General features: G+C 37.6%; 1 protein-coding gene across 4 annotated transcripts in view; it reads left to right on the top strand.

Annotated features, from left to right (window-relative positions):
• The window catches only part of WDR7 (WD repeat domain 7), a 350,838-nt gene that overhangs the window by 229,654 nt on the left and 102,422 nt on the right, over positions 1 to 18,762 (top strand). For all 4 annotated transcript variants that reach the window (XM_014570212.4, XM_075932629.2, XM_006116571.4 and 1 more), the window contains one exon: positions 16,596 to 16,782. In XM_014570212.4, the coding sequence (XP_014425698.3) occupies positions 16,596 to 16,782 (187 nt within the window). The remainder of the gene's footprint in view (positions 1 to 16,595; positions 16,783 to 18,762) is intronic.

Genomic DNA, 18,762 nt, shown 5'->3' with positions numbered 1-18,762 from the left:
TTATCCCACCACTGCCTACAGCAGTTTCTTGTAGCTTCCATTGTAGCCTCTAGTACAGATTGCTGTCAGTGAGAATAGATGGGCTATCAATCTGACTCAGAATGGGCATTTCTTCATGGGCATCAGTCATTACTATCATCTTGTACTGCAAAAATACTGTCTTACACACACACACACACACACACACACACACACACACACACACACACACAGTCTCTTTGCTTGCATTTAACTGTATGCATTATGAACATCCCATTGACCTCATCAAACATATCAGATACATGAAATTCCTATGTCACTCTTTATCGATTGTCCTACGTACGTTGTCTCAGAATGACTGGCTTCTTGCTCTGCACTTTCAGAACACCTTCGTTCATGTGGCAATTTTGCCAAGTCACAGAAAATTCGTTCAGTTCATCATAGCACTGCATCACTTTCAGTGTGTGTGGTGCTTCCCTTCTGCCTCTCTTCTGCCCCTCAGGTGTTTTCCCAAATGCAAGGTCAGGCTGATGGCACACTTCTGGAAGAAAAGTTCCACATCTGACCATGCTTAGACAACTGGTTATTGAGAGTCTTGTCCAAAGAGGAGGAAGTATTTTTCCACGTCAACATACACTCTGCTTTCTCAGCTGTGTGAGTGTCATCCTAAACATTGAAAGGTCAACTTCGGTTCCAACTCAGAAAATTGAGTTCATTGGGATTGTAATAGACTCTATGAATTTGATTTTTTTTTTTTTTTGTCAACTGACATTTGCAGGAGATTTGCCACTTTCCTTCAGTCTGCAGTGTCAACCTTCCACAACAATTCAGAGTGCAAAGCTCTTGGACCACATGTCTGCTTGGACGGAGATGGTCACATTTGCACATTTATGTCTTTAAACTGTTCTGAATCTCATTTGTGGGGAGTACTGTCCAGCTCCTCACTTTGTGGATAGATTGGTTCATCTCCCTCCAGTGGTCCTGGACTCCTTGCAGTGATCAAATCTTCCAGAGAATTTTTGTGAAGACATTCCCTTCATCCAGCCCTTCCTAGAACAGGAAGTCACCGATGGCTTCCTGATGGGTTAGGGAGCATATTTGGGATGTTGAATTTTCAGGGTCTGTGGTCTGAAAAGGAGTCCCCACTGCATATCAATGTGGGTAGCTTTGAATCATCAACAATGCATATCACATTTTCCAGACAATATCAGGGCTCAGTAGTTCATATAATTACCAACATTATCACCACAATGCATTATGTGAACAGTCAGTGTTCCTTCTGATTGTTCTACCAAGAAGCAATCAAGTTGTGGCTATTCTGCATCAAGGAGGCTACCTTTCTGAGGTTTCAAACCATCTTCCTGAGGTTTCAAATCAGGATTTTTTCCCTTGTATCAAAAGTGGTCACAGAAAAGGAATTTCCTCAGAGTTTGCTACAAAGGATATCTGTTCTGCTCTTGAGTCTAGATACCTGCCCAGTGCTTTCCATCTCATTTGGCATTTGGATCTCCTGTACACTTTTCCCTCAGTCCCAATTGTCCCTCAGGCAGATTGGGTCAAACTCATTCTCATTGCCCTGGTGTGGCTGAGGCAGTGCTTGTTCTCCAACCTACTCTCACTGTCAATTGAGCCTTTCATATCCTTCATCTCCATCCTGACCTACTCGCACAGAATCACAGCTGCACTTTACATCCCATGCATAGCTCCTTGTATCTCACAAGCAACTACTTTATGGTTGAATAAGGAGCAAGAATGATGTTCAGTGACTGTTCAGCATGTCCCACTCAACATTAGAAAGCACTCTATGAAAATGGCCTATTCAGTGAAATGGAAGTTTTCACTGTGGTTGTTGGACCACAGAATTCAACGAATTCTGACTTCTACTCAGGACATCTTGGATTGCTTTCTGCATGTTCATTCATTGGGCCATGCACTTAGTACATTTGGTGGTGATACTGGTATTTCATCCCCTGGCGCCCACTCAAGGAAAATCAGTCTTCTACAAGGCCAGAATAGCAAGATTCTTAAAAAGGCTTCTTTTTTCCTTCCTTTGGTCTGAGCGCCAGTTTCTCTTTGGGATCTTAACATAATACTTCCATTTAAGCCCCTGGCATCTTTCTCCATTTCTGATTTTATGTTAGAAGATTGCCTCTCTGATAGGAATAATACCCACAAGGAGAGCTTGTCTGTTGTAAGTACTGATGACAGCGCTTCCTCATAGACAATTCTCTAAGGAGAAAGTAACTTAACGACCACATCCAGAATTTGATTTTTCGGTTTCATTCAAAGCAGATGGTATATTTACTTGTCTTCTTTTAGAAGCTGTATTTATCTCCTGAGAAGCAGCATCTCCATATATAAGACGTTAGGCAATGTCTAATTGCCTATCTGGGCAGGACTAAATGAATCTGTGTTTCACCTCACCTGTTTTTGTCATTCGCAGATCATATGAAGGCACAGGCAAATGATCTCTTTGCAGATTATATCTAAATAGATAATATGCTATATCAAGACTTCATATGAAATTGCTTTAGCTATGCTTCCTTAGCAGATGCAAACTTGTTCTATGAGAACACAAGCAACATCAATATCCTCAGTGATGTCTCAATATTGGACATTTACAGGACAGCTATTTGGTTGTTCATACAGACATTTTTGAACCATTATGCCATTACTGCTTCTTCCAGGGCAGATGCAGCATTGGTAGGGCCATCCTTCAGTCCTTGTTTAGGTATTCTATACATTCCACCTCCTACAGCAATGGTGGGCAACCTGCAGGCCATATGCAGACCTTTGGGGTTCTAATATAGTCTGCAAAATATTTTGTTTACCATTGCCCACATGCAGGCTTGCCAAATTCCACTAATTTCCATCCACATAGGGTTTTTTTTCCTACCAGTATTAAAAAAGTGGCATACATGTAAAGCCAGGGCATGTGAAGTGAGGAGCATGCTGATTGCACAACATTGACTGTGAGAGCTGTGCACTCCCCCTTTCATTCAGTCAGTGTTGATACTGTTCATTTGGCACACCCTGCAAATTTTAGGCACTCAGCTCAGTTAGCTATCCATGGAGACGACCTCAGTTACAGCAATCTTGTGACCCACTGCGATGGAGGGCCACTCACTAGCTTCAGTTGCCCATCACTGTTCTGTGGGGTATTGCTTGTCAGTCAGCAAAATAGAATACGTGGAAGCATTGCCTTGAGAAAGCAGAAATGGTTACTAACTATAAATGTGGTTCTTCAAGAGGTGATGCAGATGTGTATTCCATCCCCTCTGTATCCTAGTCTAGTTTTTGGGCATTCAGTCCAAAGGACAAAAGCTGTATTGGGGAGGTGCTGCTTTATATAGCCAGGAGGAGGGGCTATGGCCACAAAGTATAATTGCTGCCCTTCCAAGGGTACTGCTAAGCAAAATTCTCCAGCTCACATGTAAGTGGAATGCACATCTGTATCACATCTCAAAAAACACAGTTACAATACATTCTTACTCTGACTATGGAACTATATTACTTGATTTTTATGCAAATAGAGTTACTACCATTGTTCAGGAATTATTTCAGATTTCCCTGTTCAGTAATGCTGCTTTTAAATGTCAGACATGCATATGCTGTAGAACATTCCAAGCTGTAAACCAGTTATTCGCATTCCTTTTAACGATGCTACTCATGTGAGTAACTCCCAGTGATATGAAGAAGGGGTTCCCAGTCTGGTTTTAAGAGTTTTAAAACCTTTTTAGCAGATGATATTTTTAATGTTTGAGAGACTGACCCATTAAAGCAGCTTGATCAAATATTTAATTTAAAGAACAGCCAACTTCCATTGAATAAACTTTATATATGATGCTTATTGTTACAAAAACTAACAAGTTTTAAAGTAATACCATTTAAGTAGCACTTAAAAAATTAAAGTAAATGATATAGTTGAATAGTGTTCTAAATTTATTTTTCACAATTGTGAGTGAAAGAGTAAAATTTGAGGCATGATTGAGAACAGACATACTGATTTTTTTCTCCTTGCTGGATTATAAACAAATTTGAGAAGAAAAAAACTATTGTTTTACTGTTTCCATAGCATTATAATATAGTTTCATAATCAGAGTAAGAATGCACTTAAGATGGTATATTTGGGTTCTTTCCATAAATTGAAACCAGTCTGATCTAAAGCTCATTTACTGTCTTGGAATGGAATTGATCTTGCTTTCACATTTGATTCACCCACTGCAGATTCTGAGAGGAAGAAAAATAGCATTGTTAGGTCATTTTAACTAGGCCAGAGTTAGACAGAGGAGACTGGTAAAACAGCTTTCTTTCTTTCCCTCTTTCTTTCTCATCTTACCTGATTTTCATATAATTTGTGGAGTCATACATATAGAACCTCACCACATATAGATTTAATTTACAAAGCAGTACATCAGTTTACTTCATAGAAAATACTGTAAATGTTACCCCTAAGATTTGCTGCTTTGTACTGAGATGCTGTTGTTTAACATGCAGGGTTTGATATAACGATTTATGGCGGGGGGAGATCTTTGCTGAGATCAAACAGTATTTCTCTGCTTTCTTAACTCTTCAGAATGGATTGTCATACTTTCTATGCAAATACGTATGTTCTGCTAAGACATGTTTAAAACATAGATGTGGATTTTGTCAACAGATAAACTAAAGATTAAATTTTCAGCTTTACACATTCAAATAGTTACAACTTTTAGCAATCCTGCAATGAAAGATCAAATTGTATATTTGATAGGGGAAAGTATTTCTTAAATAAACTTTTTAATTTTCAAGCTCATGAAAGATTGCTATTACCTTGAAGGCAAATTCTGTGTTCACTTGCACCCAGGAAAGCCAGCTGAAACAGGTAATTTTGTATAGGATATGAAGGCAGAATAAATGTAATAGGATGTTATCAATATATTTTTCATAATAGTTCATCTTCATTGCTCCCAAACTATCAGAGTCTTAAGATTTTGACAGTTTTAAAAACAACCTTAGTCCTTAAAATTGCACAGAAATTAAAAATAAAGAATTATGAAAGCCTTCTTTAAAATACACATTTCTGCTCATTTTAATCTTTTGCAGCTAGACCAGATACACTGAATACTTTTAAATCAATCTTTAATCACATAATACAATGTAAAACAAATCAAATATACAGAAAATAAGAGTCTACATTTTTATCAGTTTTGTTATATGAGCATTTTCCCTCAATTCACTATTATATTTATATGTAAACTATTAGATGATAATGACAAACTAAGCAAAGTGTTTTATGTACATAGTTTTCTAAAGATGCATTAAACCTTCTGTGCCATCTGAGGTAAAGGACTATATTTGAGTATTCATAAGTGAAAGAAAAGCAGAAGTCAAAAATATTACAACTGTGGTCTGACCAATAAGACATGAGACTGCTAATTGTTTCCTGTCCTTTTTGAAATTACTCAGACTGAGCTAGATAGTAGTTATTGATTTACTGTACAGTAAATGTCCTATTGTTCCCCACACATCAGTGTGGCAGGTAGGTGCAGATCTGGCCCTTACTGAGACCAAATTTCATTTATCTGAAACATTAAGAGGAATGAATTTTGAATCACCCTATAGTGAATGAAACATGGCACAAAATGATCCAGCAAAGATGTGACAATGCAATACAATTCTTTACACACCTGGCCTGTTCATTGCGCATATGATTTTGTTAAATGCTTTCTGTCTATAGACCAACCTTGGTGATGTGTTTTATCATGTGAGATGGAGTTCAAATATAGCAGGAGTGAGGAAACTTTTTTCTATTGAGAGCCACTGACCCACAGAAAAAACAGTCACAGGCTACACATAACCCTGCAGGAGGGCGCAAAGGCTTGGGGCTTCCCCAGCGTGCTGGGGTGGGGCCAGAAATGAGCAATTCAGAGTGTGGGTCGGGGCTCTGGAGTGGGGTTTGGAGTGTAAGCACAGGATCAGGGTAGGGATGTGGGTGCGGGCTCTGGGAGGAAGTTTGGCTCAAGAGAAGGCTCATAGTTGGGTCAAGTGGTTGAGGGTGGGTGTGGACATCCATTTGATTTTGCAGCACATAGGGAGTGAATTTTGCACACAGAGATTAGGTCATGTGTTCTAATTGCTGCTTATCATTCTCCCAGAAAACTATAAAATATATACAGAAACATAGAAGTAAATGGGGAATGGGCAGGTCATTTAATGTGTTTTCCCTATCTGCACAATGGAAATAACAGTAGTTACCTTTCAAAGTTGTGTGTAAAGCACACTGAGGTCCTCAAAATGAAAGACATTAGTGAAATTCCAAGTATTATAATCATACTACTGAAATATTTGTGTATATTTCAGTGATGTAAGTTACAGTTTCCCTGTCACAAAATGTACTTAAATTGACTGTCTATCCCATGTATTTTAAAACACTCTTAAATGTTAAGTTCAGCCATCTTCTCTCCCTCTTTCCCTCCCCTCACAGTTCCCCCTTTACCCTACTAGACCTTTCAATAGGAAGGGGAACAAATCCGAATTGAAGATGGAGAAACATAATTAATGAAACATTTTCTCCTAAACTAAAGATTTAGTTACCTACTTCTAGTCACAAAATTACTGATACCTAGTTAATGGATTAGTTTCTATATCACCTATATTTGCAGCGTCTAAATATCAAGCACAAAATCAAATTTTTTTGTAAATTGTATAGAAGTAATTTACTGAATCACATTCTAAATTACTACTGAAATACTTTATTCAATAGAAGTACCTTCAGTATTTTTATTGATAGCTTTGTTCATGAAATGTATTTCTTAATGACTTTTTGTAATCACTAACATATGTTGGTCATTATTATTCCCATCTTGCCATGACAGATTTTTTTTTAAGAGTGTGTTAATTACCAGGAAAAGAGGAGAGAACCGCATGATACATTACAGCATCAATTTATAGTTAAGTATATTATCTTTTCTAGAATGAAGAGCCAAAACACTAGTCAAATCCAAATCTTAATTGCAACCTGTCAAAATTTTATAACACCCTCAAGTTAATGTGATTACATTTAAATATGTTATAATACTTTTTAGATTGCATATTTGTTCCTCCAGCTAGGTTTGTATCATTTTTGGAGTTAGCATATTTGTTAATAGACGTTTTATAAATAGCAAGACACTAGCATCAGCACAGACTTGCTAATGCAGTCTTTGGCTACTGTAGCAAGGCTGATGTGTATTGGCGAATTCACATTAGCATAGCCACTACTTGTCCTGCACTAGATAATGGACTCAAAGGTTAAGAGCAAAGGATCTCAACAGATCCAATCAGCGGAGCTTTTCCAGGGCTAATTACCTCTTTACTGCGCTGACTCTAATGTGACATGTTTATTGCCTTAACTAACAACTCATTAGCTTAGTTGATGTTTTTGTCAATATTAATTCGTTCATTTAAGCCAAGTCAAACCTTAAACAAAGATGTCCAGACTGAGAAACTGGCAACAGAGTGACTTTTGTTTAGTTCTTCTTTTTTTCAGTAGCTCAAATTAAACAAGGTAAATGTGGACAAGAGAAGTATTTACAGTATTTTTCTAAAAGAAGCATGTATTTATCAATATACGAATGTTTGTTGTACGCAATGTCTTTTTATAGAACTCAGTGTTTAGGAAATAAAATTAAAGTAAACTAAAGCACATTCTTCATAGCTTATTGTGTGTATGATGAAGCAACAGTTACTGCTCTTTCTTTGATTGCATATTTACGGAGTAATATGAATTTTTTGGGAAGGCATGCCAGTTGTTAGCTGCTCTAAACTGCTAAATACAGTGAGCAGTTTGTTCAATAAATAAAAATAAACAACTCGAAGAAGTCTAGTTGGAGAACTGCCTAGAGAAAAAACCCCCATAAAAATCAATACTTTATATCTACCACTGTAAGTATCTAAATTAATGTTATTAAAAGAGGTAATATATAATTGCACAGCAATAATGATAAATTACATTTCTCCAGGTATTTTACTTTTTTTAGCTGTCATTCACCTTTCATAAACAGTTACTTATTAATTATTGTTTTAATAGAGACTTTACAAATAAATTCATAATTACAATTACCGAACATGTAGAATCTGGACTTAGCTGGGATCTTCGCTGCAGTATCATCTCTTCTAGTTATTGTCATATAAAAAAAGTCAGAAAAAAGAGGTGAAAAGTTACTTTTCATTAAAAAGAGTAGAAGTATTATTCTTTGCTCAGAAGAATTTATAGTTGGGCAGTCACTACTAATAGGTTCATTTAGCTGTTATCTCCAATGCAGCAAATCTCAAAGAAAATTGTGTTATCTGTAGTGTTTTAAATGTACTTGGTACTTTACAAAACATAAAATTGCAAGGGTTTGGCTGCAAATAAATGCAGTACATTGGTGTCTAAAGTCACACTCCCATCTCTGCATCCCTTCTTTTTTTGCTTTTGTTTGTTTGTTTTCAGCATCTGAGGAAGTGAGTTGAAAGCTTATGCCCTAATGCCCTCATAAATTTGCAAGTCTTTAAAGTGCCACTGGACTCCTTGTTATTTTTGTGAGGACATTGCCAAGATGGGTTCACAAAAGTGGGGTTAAGTAAAACTGCACAATTTTCTTCTTTTATACTGATTCTCAATTTAAAATGTCTTTCATTATTTAAATTTAATTTTTTCATTAATGTGCCATAAACATTCAGTTACTGAGAGTTGCTAGTGGGGGTGTGAAATTTTTTAGCAACACCTTTAAGCATATAGCTTGCTTTTGGGCTGTGCACTGAAGAGTATCTTAGGTCAAAGAATGTTCTTCCTAAGGTATAGATAAGCTCAGGCTAAAAGGTAGATATTTGTGCTTGGGCTAGTGCCCTTGTCTGTTGTGGTGTCTCTGAGCTCAGGTTCCAGTCTCAACCTGAACTTCTACAATGCAATGAAACAGCCCCTAGCCTGAGTCCCATAAGTCCATGTCAGCTGCTATGTTTAACTACAGTGTAGATATACTCTCTGCACTTGCTGCTAAGGTTCTGTGGCTATGATGTCTCCAATCACTCTAACATCCATGTTTTCTAGGAGCAATGACCTCTACCCCAAAGCTCTGCTCTTTCTTTTCCACCTTCCTGTTCCTGTTCTTGTTCTTCTCCAGATTTTCCCTGTGCAGTCACATATTAGAGTCCAACATGGTTGAATTCCTTAACCTGCCAGGGCATTTATCCCCTTTGGGCAAACTCCTCAGGATAGTTATATATGTCTTTGTTGAGTGACAGATGCACTGAAATGAGACCCCTTCTAGGCCCTACTTTTGCACTGCCTTCTGACTGCTGCTGTCATATAGAATCCTGGGAATGCTGTGTTGGTTGATTTTATGGTGACATGGAATTGGGTTGGAAAATGTTTACCCAATTCTTTTTTTATCACAGTCTTTTCTTACATGCACCTGTGTTCTTATGGCAGCCAGAATTTGGCCCTTGATGTAACTTTTTGCTTCTTCATTCTTTAACAAAATGTAACCTAACGTACAAATTTAAAAACAAACAAAAACCCCTCCAAAATACATGTGCAGATTTGTATTAACAGCCAGTGACAGCCTGTGCAAATAGTTATTTTTCTTTGCCTTTCAAATGGGATATTTTGTTATACTTGAATTCCTTTTTATTAAAGTATCAGAGGGGTAGCCATGTTAGTCTGGATCTGCAAAAGCGACAAGGAGTCCTGTGGCACCTTATAGACTAACAGATGTTTTGGAGCATAAGCTTTCGTGGGCAAAGACCAACTTCATCAGGTGCATCTGACGAAGTGGGTCTTTGCCCACAAAAGCTTATGTTCCAATATATGTCTATAAGATGCCACAGGACTCCTTGAACTTTAATAAAAAGCGACATCACTTGAAGCAGAGAGAGAAGAATACAATATGGCACTATGCCACCTGTGTTCTGTGACCTGCATGGCTGGGGGAAGGGCTTCATTCACTTGCTAACACATTATTAATTCATTTGGCATTCATTGTAATAACATAAATCATCAGAAATTCATTTGGTTTTAAAGTGCATATAATATGTAATCTCAAAGGGTTGTCACTGTAATTGAGCTATTAATTAATGTAGCATTATTTTAATGTGGGTTTCTTTTCCTCTGTCTGCTGTTCAATCTCTGATATTGATAGGTAATTGGTAGATGTTTCTTTATTTGAATTGAGGACATTCTTGTTTTGTGAAATATTACAAATATTTGAAGATAAGACAACATTAACATTATACCTAAATGTTCCTCAGTCTATAGTTGGAGCTTTCATTTAGTACATTAGACTGATTCAGCATTTTGGAAGTGAGTGTTACCCACTGCCAGATTGCAAGTGCAGAAAAAGAATGCTATGGATGGATCATAAGTAATTTTCCTTTATTGGCTATTCAGTGTGTTGGTTGTTTTCATGTGCATTGCACTGGGGAAATTTCAGTATGAGAAGTTTGCACAGGGTGTCTGTCCATTCCTGAGATCTACTTTGTGTGTAAAGTTATTTGTTACGTACATGGTTCCTAAATCACTTGCTAACAGCGGCAGCAGCCACTATGTATGCAGCTCAGTGCAAGCAAAGAATTTTCATTTGACTATTACTGGTTTTTCCTTTTCTGTCATTTCTCTTTCTAACACACTTCTGTGACATGTTTAGGGGCGCATTTCCTGAGCTCACTGCCTCCGTTTATCAGGCTGTCTAGAAATTTCCCACTTGCATGTTTCTCTTTTTTTGCTTTATGTGAGGAAGCTGCCTATGGAAGTCTCTCAGTGTGGAGAGAGAGTCAGTGTGGCTCTCTGACATCACCTGAGGAGCTGACAGCAGCAGCTTTTAATCAAAGTAAATCAAGCGCTGCCTGTGAGTAATAGTCATGATGGGATTAAGTTTAAGGGAAATGCTGGTGAAATACACCATTACACTTAGGAAACTACTCCACTTTTTCAATGTTACTCTGTAAAGTTACATCCCCAGACAGCACAGTTCACTTAAATTGAAAGCCTCCCTCTACTGAGTCTTCAGATGATGTCATAAGGGATTTTTTAAGTAAAGGATAGAACTTAAATCCTGATGAGACAGACACAATTAAAGCTGGTTGGAAAATGTTGACTTTTTTTTTTTTTTTTTTTTTTTTTTTTGCCCAGAAATGCTTCAGCCAGCTCTGTCAGCTGGTTGAAAAATAGTAAAAATAAGTGTAAAAAAATCATAAAAAATGCTATCAATTCTAGCCACAATTCTGACCAAAATCAGTATGCAGTTTTGACTTACAGTTGGTTGTAGTTAGGCTGCAAAAGTGTTCCACTGGAATATTAACAGCTACAACCTCTACTTGACTAGAGCATAATGTGCTTTCCTTAGTGTTTTGATCATTTTAAAAAGATGCTGTCAGCTTTAATGTTTTTAAATGTCTAATTAAAATTTTGTTTCTAATAAAGCACCCTTCCAAAATTATTTACAGGCTTTTTCTCTTTCCTGTTGAAGTCTATAAGACCTTTTAAGTTATCTTTCCCTTGCTTACTGACTACACAGGAAAATGGAATAATTGACTATGAAAAAAGTGCTGTGAAACCCAGCTTCTTAAAAAAAATTCTGTAATCACGTTTAGTCCTAGTAATTGTAAGTGCTTTTTTAAAAAAACAATACTTACAAATTTGTCACACAGAAATATGCTTTTTAATCGATGATCTTGTGGCCCAGTAAAATCATATTTTCAGGACTATTTGGTTTGAAAATTAACAGTATTCGCTATTGAAAATGTTATATTCAGAATGCAAAATGAACATAGAAATTGCCCAGTGATTCAGATCAATGGATCATCTAGTTCAGAATACGCATATTCTTCACACAAACAAGTCATTACTGTCATTCAGGCTATTTCAACAATCAACGGATAGAGATGGGATGGATTATGGTATTGTTAATGGAATATAAAACCTTTTAGCCTCTTGTCACATTGTTTCAAATTCGTTCAGGTTTTGTGGTACCTTAAGGCCATTACCATCTGAGAGCTGTTCAGTGTCTGTTTTAACATGCAGTATTAGTGTCAGTCCAGTTATTAGTGGACAGACATCCACACTAGGAATGTTAAAATGCATGTAATTGTGTAACCATGTAATGGCTGGGAGCTGGCTATATCAGAAGCTGCAGTGCAGGGCATCAGCCTGCTTCCTGAGCGCTGATCAATGCTGGAAGTCTGCTTTTAAGCCAGCTCTGATACAGAGATAGCAGCGCAGGGTGGCAGCTGGCTCCACAGGAGCCAGACTGGGAGTTGCACATAACCTTTTTGATAACTTACACTTATTGGTTACCCATTTAAATGGGTACATTCTTACATTCCTAATCCACACAAAAATATATTCACAGCTAGTATCCTTTTTAGTAGACTTGCAGAGAGGTTGAAGTATAAATGGGAACAGAGAGGTATTTTATCCCAGCACAAGATTAAGGGACTTTCGTAATGTGAGGTGATGTGGGAAAACTTGTGCCTCCAGCGATGCTGTTTTTACTGTGAGGACAGAGAGCTATTCCATTGCCATTTGTGAGTACTAAATATATCCAAACATTCTTAAGAAGAATTGGAGGGGGACGGGGAAGAGTGATGTGCACAGGAGGTGAGAAAAAATATATATTGATGTGCCTGCTTTTATTGATTTTGATGTGCCTGCTTTTTATTAACCATATATTGATGGTTGCATCTGTTTTTTTTAATTGAGCCACAATTAGGGATGTAAGCAACTAGTCAACTATCCGATAAGCAGAAGATTATCAGATAGTCGACTAGAGACGTGACCAGTCGCTTTCCCTGATGCCCCACTGAACACCCTGCGTGGCTTCCTTTTGAAATGTACAAGAGCCCCACTGGGGGTCTTGTACATTTCAAAGCCTCAGGTGCCCAATGGCCCCACACTCCCTGCCCAACAGGGCTCTTGCTACAGTTCAAAGGCAGAGGCGCCCTTATAGACTAATCGAATAGTTGATGGAAATCCTATCAAATATTCAATTTGTTAATTAATCTAAATTTAACATCTCTAGCCACAGTACTGTTGGGATACATTTTGTAAAATATCATTCTTTAGGCCAAATAAACTTGGTGATGTCCCTGTTAAAGTCATTTGGCTATCTTCGGGCCAGGTTGTGCACTTTAGTGCATATAAAGTATAAAGAAAGAAGAGAAATATTTTTAACTGATAACTAGATTAGCCCTATAAATTTATCAAAGTGTGTCAACAGTGCCATGACATTATTATGATTTAACTTATTTCCCATCAATGAGTAATAATAGTAGCTTTTGATAAACCTAACTAACCTCATTACTGCCAACCTTCTATGTTGTATAAATCCAAATCCTTACTTTATTTGAAGGGAGGAATACTTGCAGTCCATGCTATACATTTGAACCTTACTTACAGTATATTTTAGATGAGTGCCACCTATATCTAAATACTCCTAATACATTATTTCATTTTATTTCAGTGCAATAATAGTGCTTACAGACTTCTAGCTGGAAAATAAAATTGTTCTGTAAATTAGTTTCTGTAAATGTTAAACCTCTTTCCATAAAATGACTGCAGTTTCTTGAGATAGATACATACATATTCCCCTAAGTTTAGAAGGATAATAAGTAACTGCAAAGACCTTGAAAAACAATAATGGTCTTGTAGCACCTTAAAGGCTAACAAAAATTATACATAGTATTATGAGCTTTCGTAGACACAAACCACTTTTTCAGATGACAAATATGGAGCAAAAGAGATAGAGGTTGAATTATAAAGCAGAAAAAGAGAGGAGAGGCAGAGGAGAAAGAAAGGAAAAAATACTGTCAATTAAAATGTCCAGGCTAATAGAGTAGGCCAATAGCCTCATTTAGCATGGACACTTTAATTGACAGGGTTTCCCCCCCACACACACATCTTCTTTCTCCTTCCCCTCTTCCCTCTTTTTCTGCTTTATAATTCATCTTGTGTGCATATTTATCATCTCAAGAAGTGGGTTGTACCCATAAAAGCTCATGATACTAACACAGCTACCCCTCTGAGGTTTGCAAAGACCTTGACATGGTTAAATTACCAGTGGTTTGCTGTCAGGTTTGCATGAAATCAAATTAATGGAAATTTAATACACTATCTTCCTACTTTCTACCACCACCGACATCATCCTACGGATGTGAAAAGTTAACTGGTTAAATGCTAGGCAAACCTATTGATTTACTGGTTAACTGATTAACTGGAATTTACCATTCCTACACCATCCGCCCCTCAAGAAACAACAAAACTAAAACTAAAAACTTGCCCAAACAGTAGCTGAAATCTTTCTCTTGTTTAGTTATATTACATCTGTGGCATTTAGCACATTTATTGTAAAGGTTTCTGTTCTAAAACACTTCTTTTCAGGTTTTTTCTTTTGGGCAGACACTTAGGCAGACTCTAGACCTGGATGAGAGGAAAGGAATATTTACCTTTCTGCCTTATAGAGGTTCTGGGGAAGGAGGGCGTTCATGTGTATAAAGTATTTTGAAAATGTAAAGGACTCATTCAATAATATTTTCAAGTTTAATTTGTTTTGTGTTTCAAAAAATATATTTGGACTTACCACTGTCTCAGAAATTTCTCCCTTTATGGAATAATGTTACAGGGCACCATTGGCCCTTTAGGATGGAACAGAGCCAGTGCACACATTTCTCTCTGCTGTCTTCCAATTAGGCTTAGAACAGGGCATCTAGGCCAGGGGTGCGCAATAATTTTTTGCTGGGGGCCACTTCGGAAATTTTTGAAGTGCCCCTGGGCTGCACGGGAAGGGGCAGGGCATTGAGCAGAAGGGGCGTGGCCAAGCTATTTTCAGGTTCCCCACTCCCAGACAATGATTGGGGGTGATGGAGTGCCTTTGCCCCCACCCCACGTTCCCCCAAGGTGCCCATACCCCTGGCATGGGAGCAGACTTCCCTTGTTCACCTGTCCCCTGGCCAATTAGGTCCTGGGGCGGGGGAGTGCACAAAGCCTCCTCCACTGTCCCCCATCCCTTGTGAGCAGCGCACAGCGCTTCAAAGTGCCACATGCTCCTGGCAGGGTGGGAGGAAGCTTTGCGCACTCCCCCTTCCCCAGGCCAATTAGATCGAGTAAGTCAGTGCTGCTTGAAAGGAAGATACAAGAAGTGAAAGCTTCCAGAGACTGTATGTGATTCTGGGGAGAAGGCTTGAAGGCAGGAGAACAGCAAGAGGGGTTTTCTGGCTTGTGCCCAAGCTGGAGAGGTAGGGCCGGAGGGCTGAAAGCCAAGTAGCTGCAGAGGAATTACTTGCTGACTCCAAGCCAGAGCAAATGTCTAGACACCACTGAAAGCATGAGAGCAGCAGAGGAACTTACCCACTAACATCTCTATGGCTGGAGAGCTGGACTCAGAGGAATAGCAAGAGGCCAGGAGTGAAAGATTCTCACAGCAGAGAAGCTTTGTAAGAGCAGGGTTGCACTCCAGCTAGGGGCAGCTGTTTAGAAACAAAGGAATCGAAGAGATTTGCCAGAGGGTTCCAGAGTAGTCAGAGGCATTGGTGTGAGGCATATGTGCAGAATCAAGGGACAATATATAGGGCGATATTAATAGCTATTTACACTGCGATTGCTAAATGGTTTTTAGGTTAGAATTTTCTGTGTGCTATTTTTGCACTAGGTTTTAATCATAAACCATCTCCAAAGAGACGTGTTCTTGAGAGCATGCTTGCATGAAGTTATTTGGTTACCAGAGAGGTGAAACTGAGGCACGGTGCTGCAGCATGACCCAGGCCACAAGGGGACATGTAGGAGGCAGCTGGACTGACTACTAATAATCCAACAGAAAAAAATTGATTCAATAGTCAATACACATAGATTCTAATAGAGAATTCTTGCCTTTCTATACATTTATGCATCCTAAAGCATTTTTTATTAGACACATAATCTTTATTAAATTCTACAGGATGATACAAAAATCCTGTAGAAGTGTTATCACTTTTTCTTTGGGACTTTTTGGTCTTCTATGAGCTCCTACTCACAGAAGTGCTGGTGGAAAAGCCTTTACCACTGCCATTCTTTTTAGCTAGAAACATTTTCCTGAATCTTTGTCTCATTTAGAGCACATTTTTCCTTTGGTATCATTTTTTTCTCTCATTTTCTCGCCTGCTATTTATTTAAATAGAATCATAAGATTTGAAGAGCCCTCAGGATGTCATCAAGTCCAGTTCCCTGCCCAAAGCAGGACCAATCCCAACTAAATCAGTGATCACAATTTTAATTTACTAGATGGTTGACATAACATTTACTGGAAAGGTAGTATATTAAATAAGGTCCTGATGCTGCTTAAGATTTGATATGATATTTAGTATTTGTAATATTTTTATATCATAGTCAGGGTCTGATTGTGTTAGGCTCTGTACAAATACAGTGGCCACCACACCAAAGAAACAACAGTCATTTAATATAGTTGATATATGCAGCACTATGCTGTTCAGGTCCCACTGGACACTTTTACAGCATATGTGTAAGGTTGTTTTGGACTCTGAGTAGATTTCCATGCTATACTCTTATTAGTGACAGCTTTTTAAAAATAGCAAGCTATTCAATACTTTTATTTTATTATACTAATTTTATAACCTGTTTTGTATGGCAGGTAAAGCTTTGACATTCCTTCTGCTGCAACCACCAAGCACCAAACTTCCTCCACATAGTACTATCCGCAGAACTGCCATTGACCTGATTGGGCGAGGTTTTACAGTATGGGAGCCTTATATGGATGTCTCCGCTGTATTAATGGGCCTTTTGGAGCTCTGTGCTGATGCTGAGAAGCAACTTGCAAAGTATGTATTTAATCCAATACTTTTTTGGAGGGGGAAGAAACTTTTATGTTCTGCTTTGTTGAACCTGTTAACATACATGAAAATACAAATATGACCACTATATTTAACTAGGAAGAAGGAGCGAGCCCCTTCCCAGCAACACTAAAATTATAATTACTGATATACAAGAGTTGTCTTATTTTGGTAGTCTGCTGGCTCTGGTGTGCAGTCTCAACCCTAGACTACATTTAAAATGTAGGTTGACGTAGTTACAACATTCATGAGTGTAAAAAAGGACATTCCTGGGCACTATAGATATACCTGCTGTAGATGTAGCTAGGTCGACAGAAAAATGCTTCTGTTGCTATGGCTGCCATTGCTTGAGAGAATTCCTACGGCAACGGATAATCCCCTTCCATCACCATAACTTCTCAACACTATGGTTTTATAAGAGGAGAATTTACTATCATGTCTGCAATGTATAATGGATGACTTCAAAATGGGAACATCTTAGTCTTATGGGGTATGTCTACACCACAGTTAGATACCTGCTGACTCGTATTCATGGGGCTGAGGCTGGATGGATGATTAACTGCTGTGTAGACTTCCTGACTTGGGTTGAAGCCTGGGCTCTAGGTTCCTGCAAGGTGGGAAGGACCTATTGCCCAGGCTGCAGACAGAGCTTGGCAGACTATACCACAATTAAATAGTGCCTTAGCCAAAGCTGGATTCAGCTGACAGACTGGCCACAGTTGTCTAATTGTACTGTAGACACACCATGGACTAGAAGGATATCATTAGTGACAATGTTTATGGTTTTATAGTCAGTAGTTTGTTACCATTTTGGGTATAAAACCTGTCCAGAAGTCTGTAGTTGTCAACACTTTTCAGGATATGCTTAGGGGTACAAAGTTTTTAAACCAGAGACATTCTCATCAAAATTGAAGGGGAGGGGGGGAATCAGTTATACGTTATTTGTTACAAAAACAGATATTTTTCTAAACTCCTTTTATTTTCTTGTACTGCAAATGCTAGTATTTTTCAGAAGCTTTTTCATTTTGCTCTTTTTTTCAAATATGTTTTTGTTATTAAGCATTACATTTATAATGAGCGCTAATAACTTTTGGTTGTTTTGGATAAAAATATTTTACAAAAAGCTGTTTATTTAATTTAGAAGTCCTGCTTATTATACACAAGCACAATTATTTTCTGTAACAATCTAGATTTTTATGCTTTTCTCAATTAAATTTGGTGTGCATGGGTGGCATATCGATAAATCGTTGATATAAACCTCCCTCTGAAATCATGAACTCATTATACTACAAATTGCTTCTGGGGGTCAAAAACCATCTTTTTAAACTATCCTAAATAAGGATTTATACCATAGACTGTCTTTTATAGTATAAATCTTTTGGTCTTAAAAAGTCCATTTTTAAGTATGTTCATGCAATCAAATTGTAACCAATCAAAATGAGATTTCTCTTGTAAAACTGCCAGTTTGAAGTAAAATTCAAAATAAATATCAGAAAAACCATTAAAAAATAATTATGTAAAAAAATTGCTAAGTTTACATCTATACAGCAACACAAGTTTAAAACATTCTCAAAATGTCTTCAAAACTGATTTTTAAAATACTGTAAGAATTGCTTTTAAAACTTTATTAGTTTTTCTTTATTATAAGTAAATCCCATTGAAAATACAGTCCAGTCATTGGAACTTTATTTTGGAACTTTATTTTACACTCACAAAAATAATGAAACGGAGGCTCCTCTATCCTTCTTTAATTGTCTGGTGTTTATTTATTGCAGGTACTGTGATGTATGGTGAACTAAATTACTAAATGTTGTTTCCATAGTTTGAAATCCTGTTGATATCTGATAAAATTATTTTTAAAAATCTATAGGTATTATAGGGATTGAGCTATAACTGATATAGGAGTGGCAATTAGTTATCCGATTCCTTTAACTCTGGTCTGTCCTGGTCAGGACACTTCTCAAGATC

The sequence above is a fragment of the Pelodiscus sinensis genome, chromosome 6, assembly GCF_052426305.1.
Source record: "Pelodiscus sinensis isolate ZL-2025 chromosome 6, ASM5242630v1, whole genome shotgun sequence".
NCBI classification, from domain to species: domain Eukaryota; kingdom Metazoa; phylum Chordata; order Testudines; family Trionychidae; genus Pelodiscus; species Pelodiscus sinensis.
This window is presented reverse-complemented; position numbering and strand designations above follow the sequence as displayed.